The sequence below is a fragment of the Emys orbicularis genome, chromosome 2 (genome assembly GCF_028017835.1).
Source record: "Emys orbicularis isolate rEmyOrb1 chromosome 2, rEmyOrb1.hap1, whole genome shotgun sequence".
Taxonomy (NCBI): domain Eukaryota; kingdom Metazoa; phylum Chordata; order Testudines; family Emydidae; genus Emys; species Emys orbicularis.
In genome coordinates, this window is record NC_088684.1 from 137,034,086 (window position 1) to 137,045,069 (window position 10,984).

At 43.1% G+C, this 10,984-nt stretch overlaps 1 protein-coding gene across 1 annotated transcript; it reads left to right on the forward strand.

Moving 5' to 3' along the window:
* Positions 1-5,661: 5,661 nt before the first annotated feature.
* Positions 5,662-10,669, forward strand: NEFM (neurofilament medium chain). Its single transcript, XM_065398256.1, has 3 exons — positions 5,662-6,723; positions 7,778-7,902; positions 9,340-10,669. The coding sequence occupies exons 1-3, from the start codon at positions 5,662-5,664 to the stop codon at positions 10,667-10,669; spliced, it is 2,517 nt and encodes an 838-aa protein (XP_065254328.1).
* The last annotated feature ends 315 nt before the right edge of the window (positions 10,670-10,984 follow it).

A 10,984-nucleotide genomic window follows, 5' to 3' on the forward strand; every position in this document is an offset into this window, starting at 1 on the left:
TGAAAAGGATTGGTATTAAACGTGGTTACTGTGCACGCATGTGCTGTGACTGCTTTTCAGATTGCAATTTCATTGCACATTTGGAGCTCAATTGTCAAAGAATACACTTTAAGTGCTCAACGGGGCTCAGTTCAGCAACTATTTCCAGGATATGAGCATGGAGAGGGGGAGATTTCCTCAAGTGCAACTGAAGAACCTACCATAGTGCCCTTGTAGATAACATGAGCAATCTGCACCATGTGCACTTTCTGTGATGAGACAATAAAAGAATTTCTTTTACCATGCAGATGAGGCTCCTTAATGTTCACAGGCATATTGCTTTAGTGAAATATACTTTACAGAGTAAATATTGATTTCATTTCAGAGTATTGGCAATTTGCAGCTGGGGAGTGGGGGATAAGCAATCTGCCAGATTCTTATGGGATGAGATGTACTATAATATAAAACTGATTTCACCCCCAGGGTTTTGCACTTCAAATGTATTTGCAAGTTTCAAAATATTCCCACCAACTAACAATGACACCAATTTGTTTACAGAACCATTCCATCTCGCACCTGCCAAAAAAGTACCATTGCCATTGTATTGTTCAGAGGACAATAATTACCCAATTGAGCCATGTATCAAATTATACCTCTCAAGCTCCAAATATGACACAAAGTGTGGGACAAAGACACCAAGTTATGTGTGTGTGAAGCGGTGGGAGGTCTGCACAGGAAATGATGAATGCTCAGAGTTTAAAATGATATGGCATTTGCCTCTTAATGTTAAATCATCTGTGGCTGAGGACACCGAGCTTTGGATCATCTGCATGCTGATGGGATCAAAACCCACATTAGCTCGCTGTCTTCCTCAGCAACTTTGCATACAAAATGAGGCATTGATTCTGCAAGGCCTCATATTGAGCTTTGCAAGAAGCACAAGCCTGTTGCATTCCAGCATAAGTGGGATTGGAAACCAGAATTCTGCAAGAAACATTCATTCATCCCGATACTGAATGCAAGTTCTGTTTAGGATTGGGTTTTCAGGATTGTACTCCTTTCTTAGTGCAGTTTATTATCATCAACAGCAACATGAAACACTTCTGCATACAGCAAATAATGCATACATGTGGAAATATTCAATTTAAAGTAATAAAGCGCACACACTAGTTGAATGTAAATGTTGAAAAGCGGTATAGTGCCATAGAAGTGATACTGTGTTTTAGCCCTGCCTTGAGCAACTATAATTAGAACAGAAAGGAAATTGTGTGTGGGAATTTCTCAGGCAAGCAAATGTTTTCCCCCATCAAAAGTTTCATATCTTATTCTTTGACACCTTATCAAAAAGCTTTAAAAAGTTAAATTGCTCAGACTATGCCGACTGATCCATCACTCTTATGAAATTTGAAATAGAGTGTTAAAAAAACATGTTTTTCATCCTCTCTTTGCTTTTGCCTCTCTCCTCTTCACTGCCCTGGATGGTTCTCACAGCAGTGCTGAATATGATCTATAAACTTGTAAATGATAATCTATCATTAATCCACAAGCACAGCCCGTCAGTTTCGGTTGTGAGATCCCAAGCAGATGATGATAGGGCAAAAAAGGCTGTTCACTGACAGGCAGTTTCTCATAGCAGCTTCATGTGAGGCTGAATAATTGGATTTCTTATTCATTTGGTGGCCAGATGCTGTAAGGTACTGAGCAATTCCTTTGAAGTGATGAGTACCCCCTTGACTTCAATAGGAGCTGAGGGGCCTAAGCATCTTTCAGGAAGCACCGAGGCCCTTGCAAGATCAGGCTCCTGAAGCATAGACCTGAGTGTTTTCTTCCTTAGCCACTGCCATATCCTCAGCTGGAGTAAATTGGCATAATTCCATTGCCTTCATTGGCATGAGTACAATTTATGCCGGGGATGATCTGGTCCATCATACATTAGAAGTAAAAGGAGAAAGGTAAAAATATCTACTGGATACCATATTCACCACCATATTTAAGATTCCAAATCCTCATCTGATGTAAACTGGGGTAGCTTTTTTGACTTCCATAGAGCGACACCAATTTACACTACTTGGGGATCTGGCCCCTTGTTTTAAGACTACCATTAAAGGACAAATGTTCGGCCAAATCCTGAAGTCTTTACTCAGATTTTACTCAGACAAACCCCACATTGAAGCAAATTTATTCCATCTTACATGAATATTATCAATGCTCTCCTAATGAATGTAAAACGTGATTATATTAAAAACTGCTAGTTCCTGAGGAAAAGGCTCTAAACTGGTGTATTAGTTTATTTATAGATTTCTCTCCCCCCGCCCAAGGTATTGCATTAGCTAGCGTGTCCAATTCACTGCAATATCTCTCTATAATATAATCAAATCCTTCTCTCTGTCAGATCCCAGCATGGATTTTCTTAAAAGATTCTCAAGTTTTTTCATTATAATGATATATATTTGCTGGAATATTTTTAAGGCAGCATTCAGAAGGTTATATATTCTATATCCTGATTTTTGTTTCTTTCAAACAAGAAAGTTGCAAAAATCAGTCATGTCTTTCTATGGTATCTCTCCTCTTAACACTGGTTTTCCCAATAATGCACAATCAAGATTAAAAGTAATGTGTTTTCTTTTCTACTCTGTGTAAGTGGCAGCATTTTCTAGCATTATCTCCAGTCCTTCTCTGCAAACAATGAGACACTATGATGCTCTTTGCTCAAAAGTAACGATACTTGTATGTTAAACTCTGAGAGAAGAAGCTCTCCATATTTAGAAACAGTAGTCTTCATCTCAAAAAATCCTAAACCAGATAGTGACATAAAGTGGAAAGGAATTAGTTGCTAAAAAAAGGGAAATATTTTAAAGATTGTTTTTGCCAGCTCATTCTAACCTCCATATCACCTTCATAAAAATGTAGCATTGGTTTTGTCTACACATACTTTATTATGGACCTGAAGTGAATGTTACCAGAACAGTGATTTTTGAAAATGAAAAAAACTATCTTTCTGTAAAGTGATTACATAAAGACTTGTTTGAAAGTGTGTGTGTGCATCTCGTTTTTGTCATAAATAATCTGATTTTTTTAGAAAGGTAATCAGTATATACTATGATAATTATTGTATTTTATACAACTTTACATTGCCTGAATTTAAGTATTCAATAAATAAGTCAAACTGTATTAGCACTTGATTATACAGTAGCAACGTGTTTTGCATACTATTTTGAATAATCTGTGCATAAACATATTTAATGCAAATTGATTTTATTGCAAGAGTAAATATGGCTCTTCTTTTAATTGTCTTTCAGCACAATCATCTTGTTTTCAGAGCATTAAAAGAATAATAAAAGTCCCAGGCACCTGTGTTACACCAGATGTTTTCTTTTACAGTAAGTTCTCCCTGTGAGTAATACAACATGAACATATTCTGTTTTTTTCTACAGTTCTTTAATCAAAGGGGGAAATAACAATAAACCAGATCATAACACATCTTTTATCCTGAAAATTAATAAAATGCAATATCATTGTTAGTAGCATTTTTGTCTTGACTTCCTGCTGAGTCTAGAGAGTTCTTCCCCCCCACCCCCACCCCGGAAAAACTATTAGCAAAATTAATAGAATGCATTTAGAATCCTTGATTGCTTCAATTACACTAAAACCTTCTCCCTATACCAGTCCTATACAACTCCAAATAGGTTAAACTGTGGATCTGTTTGCAAATGCAATTCAGCAGATACCTTGGATAATTCTGATATCCTTTCTCCACTGACTGCAGTGCTGCAGTCCTATGACAACATCATATTAATGAGCGAACTGTGGTACAGTGTTCCATGTGGTTTGAAAGTTTAACCCTGTCCCTCAGACTTTTCTAGCTGTACACAGTGAAGAAATGCTGCAGCATTTTAAATGTCATTTCATACACAGGGCTAAAAATAAGGTAATTAGTGAACATAGATTTGTTTTTCAAATGTTACAGATTTCGGAGTAGAAAGAGGCATACATTTTCAGTGCCTACAATAAGGAAGGAATGCAGGAACCATAGATGGTTTTTTTCTAGCATCAGCAATGATTTAGCCCTGTAATTAACAATTTAATTGCCTGTGTACCTGTGATATATCCAAGAATGCAAAGTCCACTGGATGCTAGCTAGTCACCTCAATGTACTCATAAAAAATTACACTGTGCCACCAAAAGGTAAGTTTTAACAAGTCTTCAAAGAGAAAATGCACCAGGCATTATTTTTTTAAAATAAAGATAGATAGATAGATAGATAGATAGATAGATAGATAGATAGATCTCGATCTTTGGAAAAAACAAAGCCAAAAGCCATAAAATGAGTAATAAAAGACTTTAGATCCAAGGGGATTTTGAAAAACTCCTGTTTACCTGTACCAATTACAATATGGGTGCTCTATCCCTGCAGTGGTTACATGCTAGAATGCAATCAACTTCCTTCTGCAGAATTTCACGTTTCATGTTTCACATTTTACTTATCCCTAAAACTCGAAAGCCACTTCTGGTGCTTTCGATGATCACAAAGCAGCAATCCCATTTTCCTATTAATCCACCCAACCTCTCTTCTCTTTTCCAAGGCATTGTTGACCTTCAACTGTCAGACCTTTGTTGGGGGGAGGGGAGGTTGTTTCTTTTATCCCATCTTCTCCCTGCCTTCCTGCTCCCCGTGATTCATCTTAATAGGAATGTCTCGGGCTAAGAATTTTACAGCTGTATGTGAAAGGAAATGACTTCGGGGGGAACATCTATTCACTCTCTGATCCTTCCTGCTACTCTGCATTGCAGATGGAGTCCCGGCTTGACACTCGCACGTTGCTCATTTAAAACAAATAGCATACTAGCTAGCCTTTATTATAGTTGCTTGGGGGTGGGGGGAGAAATCACAGCACCAGACAAACCACCCGGAGACGTGTTTTTATTCTGCATAGACGTCCCCTTCCATCGCTTTTCTACTTGCCTGTGCCGCTGGCCGTGGTGCTGAAACCGCCATGGCTATCCCTCCTACACACAGACACATAAACCTTACCTGCCTCCCCAATGTATTCAGTGAGCTCTCCCTCAAATCTAACGCAGAAGGCCTGCCCGCCCCCCCCCCCTTGGAAAAACTCAGCACCCCCACCCACCTCCCCGTCCAGCGTAACCTTCGGCTTGTCGTTTTTCTTTTGCAGGGAGTGAACTGACCCTGCTCCATTGTGCTTTGCTCGGTGGAAGCGAGCAGGGAGGGGGAGGATGGGAGGGGGAGGATGGGAAAGAGAAAAGGGAAGAGTGGTAGAGATGGAGGAGATGAGAAAGGAGAGAAGAAGTGGGGAAGCTAGGGGAGAGGAGAGGAGGGAAAGAAAGAAAGAAAGAAAGAAAGAAAGAAAGAAAGAAAGAAAGAAAGAAAGAAAAGCAGAGGGGAGGAGAGAAGGGGAGGGGAAAGAGGGGAGAGAAAAGGAGGGCGCAGAGGGGGTCTGGAAAAGGGGGGAGAACTGGCTGGGAAGGTGGGAGGAGCCAGCTGCCGGGGGGAGGGGGGCTGGGGCTGGCTGCGGTGCCTTTAGCTGCCACGTGTCGCCTCCCCGGCCCGCCCCCTCGGAGCATGTGGCTGGAGCCGCGCGACCGGCCCGGCTCCGGTATATAAGGGGCGGGCAGCGGCTGGAGCCGCGCTGTGAAGCCGCACACATCCCAAAGTCTTCCAAGATGAGCTACACCCTGGACACGCTCGGCAACCCCTCCTACCGGAGGGTGACCGAGAGCCGGGCCACCTACAGCCGGGCCAGCGCCTCCCCTTCCAGCGGCTTCAGGTCGCAGTCCTGGTCCCGGGGCTCCCCGAGCACCGTCTCCTCCCCGTACAAGCGCAGCGCCCTGGGCGCGCAGCGGGTGTCCTATGGCTCCACCGTGCTGAGCTCCTCCGAGAGCCTGGACCTCAGCCAGTCCTCCCTGCTCAACGGGGCCGGGGACTTCAAGCTGAGCCGCTCCAGCGAGAAGGAGCAGCTGCAGGGGCTGAACGACCGCTTCGCCGGCTACATCGAGAAGGTGCACTACCTGGAGCAGCAGAACAAGGAGATCGAGGCGGAGATCGCCGCCCTGCGCCAGAAGCAAGCCGGCCGCTCGCAGCTGGGCGACGCCTACGAGCAGGAACTGCGCGAGCTGCGCTGCGCCCTGGAGCAGGTGAACCACGAGAAGGCGCAGCTCCAGCTGGACTCGGAGCACGTGGAGGAGGACATCCAGCGCATCAAGGAGCGCTTCGAGGAGGAGGCCCGGCTGCGCGATGAGACCGAAGCCACCATCCGCGCCCTGCGCAAGGACATGGAGGAGGCCTCCATGGTCAAGGTGGAGCTGGACAAGAAGGTGCAGTCGCTGCAGGACGAGGTGGCTTTCCTGCGGGGCAACCACGAGGAAGAGGTGGCCGAGCTCCTAGCCCAGATCCAGGCGTCCCACATCACGGTGGAGAGGAAGGACTACATGAAGACCGACATCACCTCCGCCCTCAAGGAGATCCGCAGCCAGCTGGAGTGCCACTCCGACCAGAACATGCACCAAGCCGAGGAGTGGTTCAAGTGTCGCTACGCCAAGCTCACCGAGGCGGCGGAGCACAACAAAGAGGCCATCCGCACAGCCAAGGAGGAGATCGCCGAGTACAGGAGGCAGCTGCAGTCCAAGAGCGTGGAGCTGGAGTCGGTGAGGGGCACCAAGGAGTCCTTGGAGAGGCAGCTGAACGACATCGAGGAGCGCCACAACAACGATCTCACGACCTACCAGGTAAGCGACCCACACCGGGCAGATGAAAAGCACAGCGGGGCACCATGCGGACTGGCCCGCGCGATGCAAAATGCAACCAGAAAATCAAAAAGACTAGTTGCCTCTGCCAATGCAAAATTAACTCCTGCGCTGCAGAGCGACCGTATGCAGAGCAGGAGCGCAGACAATGAGTTACCGCTGAAAGGCAAACGTGGCTTGTGCAAAACAAACCAAAAGTACCTGCAAAGGTGCAAAAAATAAGTAAAGAAAAAAACCATGCTATGCAAAATTGGCTTGCGTAGTGCAAAAAGACCAGCTGTGTGATGCAATCCGGACGTCTAACAGCAGTGTTCAATGCTTGTCTCCGGACGTTCACGCCCTTAGCTGTCTGCTCTTCCCTCTGATAGTAAAACATTTAGTCCACAGTATCTCTTTACAAAGAGCATTTTTAATATTCCTTCTTAGATTTTTAACTATTATTTTAGAAAACACTCTCCATTCCCCACGTCGATTTACTATGCAAACTTTTAACGGTAAGGATATAGTAAATGACCTTCTATCAGAGATGTTTAACAATTTTCAAATATATATTCTACAGTTTGCTGTTGCTTAGTCATAAAATAATCTGACTGGAGATTTTAAAACGATCTTTTGAAATGTTTTATCACAGCTTTTAACTCTTGACAGTACTTTACTGATAGCTAATAAATATCTTAAAATATATGGGGAAAGTTAAAAGGTTGAACCTACAGTCCTTGCTGAAGCAATGCTCCATCATAAAGAGTTTTGCCTGAGTCAGGACTGCAGAATCAGGACCCAAAAGCTTTATTGTAATGAACAATTATTTGCAAAACAATAGGCTTGATTCAGATGCCCATTGAAGGCAGTGAGACCAGGATCAGATTCCTTTTGTGCTCTTATCCCTTTCTTATATTAGCCCTGGATTTTAAGATGGGCTTTTAAAAGGCTTCCTTACAGAACTTCTTCAGTGCTGCTATTAAGCTATTATCTGAGCAGGGATGCTTTTTGGATGCAAGTCTAATGATGTTATGGGGATTTTATGTATCTGTTGCAGGACACGATTCATCAGTTGGAAAACGAGCTGAGGGGTACAAAATGGGAAATGGCACGTCATTTGAGGGAATACCAGGATCTCCTCAATGTCAAGATGGCGCTGGATATTGAAATTGCTGCATACAGGTACCATAGGAATGCTGTGGATGTGTCTGGAATACTAATTGCACTGCAGATGCTTCTGGTTCCAACCAACCTCTGCCCAAACAGCTTGTATCATTGGCAAGGATTCTCCCCTATATGCATCAAACAAATGCAAGAATAGACACTCGGCCAAATTATTAGCACTCTTTCAAATCTGTGCAAATTCAAGACCTCTTCACATTAAGAAATCTTTTTGAGTTAATAACTGATCCGGCTCTGTGAAAGTCAATGGCAAAACTCCCATAGACTTCACCGGGAATGGGATAGGACCATTAAACTGCAGTACAATGGTTCCATAATGCAGCATTCTGTTCTTATTATGTTTACAAAAGTACGAAGCAGATGACCGTTTTTAAATCTATAATTATTTTCTTTCACTTCACTTTGCGCATGTCGAGCAAGCAGCGTGGGTAGTTTTAATGCGCTCTTGTTATTTTAGAACACGGCTGTACTTGGGTATCAGATGAGCACTGTTAATCTGCACATTGCAAAACACTTTCACTTTTCTTTCTTAACTTTCCGTCAGAATCCTCCGTGAAGTAATCCTGGAACAGGGATGTAGCTGCTATTGCCATCATCTGGCAGGATGTTTTTTTAGCTTCTTTTGCATTGCTTTTGTAACTGTTTATTTGCCACTTTTATTTTTGAAACCAGGTAGCTTAATAAATAAATAAATTGTCTGCAACCACAGCTTTAAAATAAAACATGAAAGCGCTGATTTTCTGGGTCAGAGGATTAGATGGGGAAAATGCATTTCTGAATATAAATAACATCAAAACAGACTATTGGAAAGCAAACATCTTTAGAAGCCTGCAATGTGCTGGGGTTATCAAATATACAGAGAATAGACATCTTGTTTTATTTTATTGCCAAGGTTAACATGGTTTATTCTGGTGAACATATTATGGCTGAGAGTTTCAAATCATAAGGGATTTGGATGCTCAAATTAATGAGAAATAGGGATTCAAATGCCCTAATTGGCTTTAACAATCTAAGCTAGAATATTTATATTTTAAACATATAGGGCCCAATCCTCAGAAGGTTTAGATCAGCATGGCTTTATTGAAGTGAATGACTATGCTCAGAACTGTGCTGATTTACATCAGACTGAGAATGTGGCTGATGCATTTTTGTTAGTTTTACAAGACAAAAAACTTTGTGATCGAGTATGACAATCACAAGATTTAAACCAAGCTAAGAAAAACTCTGTGCTGTATGCAGCACTCAGATATTACCGTGGTGAGCATAAGGTGCCTGATCCCAACCTATTGAAGTCCCACTGAACATGAACAATGGATATTTTCATCGTCCTTAGCATATTCCACATGCTTGAAACACCTTTCTAATTCTCTGAGACACTGCAGACACAAGTCAGACATTTTACATGCTAACTTCCCCTCTTCCTCTTTATTTCCCTAGGAAACTACTGGAGGGTGAAGAGACAAGATTCAGTGCCTTCTCAGGAAGCATTACTGGTCCCACATTTACACACAGGCAACCCACGGTCACAATATCATCTAGTAAAATACAGAAATCAAAAGCTGAGCCGCCAAAGCTAAAGGTCCAGCACAAATTTGTAGAAGAAATCATTGAAGAGACAAAGGTGGAGGATGAAAAATCTGAAATGGATGATGTCCTGGTAGCTATTGCAGAGGAATTGGCAACCGGTGCCAGGCAGGAAGAACAGAAGAAGGAAGAAGAAGCAGAAGGGGAAGAGGAAGAAGTAGTGGAAGAGGAAATTGTAGCTGAAAAGAAAGCTCCAGTGAAAGCAGCTGCACCCAAAGCTGAAGAAGAAGAAAAAGAAGAAGAAGAAGAAGAGGAGAAGGGAGAGGAGGAGGCTGCAAAATCTGATGAAGCAGAAGAAGGAGGTTCTGAAAAAGAAGAAGCAGAGGAAAAGAGTGAAAAGGAAGAGGGAGAGGAGGCTGAGCAGGAAGAAGAAGAAGAAGGTGAGGCCGAAGCTGAGGGAGAAGAAGCGGAGGCTGAGACTAAGAAAGAAAAGGAACCTGAAGGGAAGAGCAAGAAAGAGGCTGAAGAGGCTGCAGTGGAAGAGAAGGTGGAAAAAGTGAAAGCGTCTTTAGCAAAATCTCCACCTAAATCTCCTGCAGCAGAAGAGACTGAGGAAGAACAGAAGGAAGCAGGAGAAGAAGCTGAAGGAGAAAGTGAAGAACAGAAAATGGAGAAGGAAAGTAAAGAGGAGGAAACAAAGGAGGAGAAGCCAGGATCCCCAGAGAAGCCAGGATCCCCAGAGAAGCCAGGATCCCCAGTGAAAGAAGAAAAGGCTGTGGTGGAAGAGACCATCTCTGTCACAAAGGTAACAAAAGTCAGTGTAGAGAAAGAGTCCAAAACAAAGGATGGGAGCAGTGAAGGAGAGGAAAGTGACCAGGCCTCCAACGGGTCCATGAAAGAAGACATTGCAGTGAACGGGGAGGTGGATGAGAAGGAGGAGGAGAAATCCAAAGAAAAAGAAATTGAGGAGGAAGACAAGGGTGTGGTCACCAATGGCCTGGATGTGAGCCCATCTGAAGAGAAGAAAGGGAAGAGCGAAGAAAAAGTTGTGGTAACCAAAAAGGTGGAGAAAATCACTAGCGACGATGGGGACAGTACAACCAAATACATCACCAAGTCTGTGACAGTCACCCAAAAGGTAGAGGAGCACGAGGAAAGTTTTGAAGAGAAAAAGCTGTCCACCAAGAAGGTCGAGAAAGTCACTTCTCATGCTGTAATAAAACAAGTAAAAGACAGTGACTAATAAATAGTAATTAAAAAAATCAAAAAGAGCTTGGGTTGGTGAAAAAGGTTAAGCCATATGACAGCTGCAAAATGCATGTGAGTGACAGCTTTAAAGCGAAACAGGTTCTCTCATGGAGTCTCCAGACACACTGTATTTTACTTTTTTGTGTGTGTGCAATACTGGGGGGAAATGCATGCAAGCTCAAGATGTTCTCCCTCCACAGAACTTGGGGAATTAAATAAATAAATAAGCAAATGCATGAGGAAAGGAAGCTTTTGAATTCCCTAAACTGTCGGAGGAACACATCTGAGGAACGTCTTAAGAGGTATTATG

Bases quoted from the DNA above. Each gene is read 5' to 3' on its own strand.
- NEFM (XM_065398256.1), top strand. From the start codon at position 5,662: ATGAGCTACACCCTGGACACGCTCGGCAACCCCTCCTACCGGAGGGTG. The intron at 6,724-7,777 runs GTAAGCGACCCA...TATCTGTTGCAG, and splicing joins ACGATCTCACGACCTACCAG to GACACGATTCATCAGTTGGA. The intron at 7,903-9,339 runs GTACCATAGGAA...TTATTTCCCTAG, and splicing joins ATTGAAATTGCTGCATACAG to GAAACTACTGGAGGGTGAAG.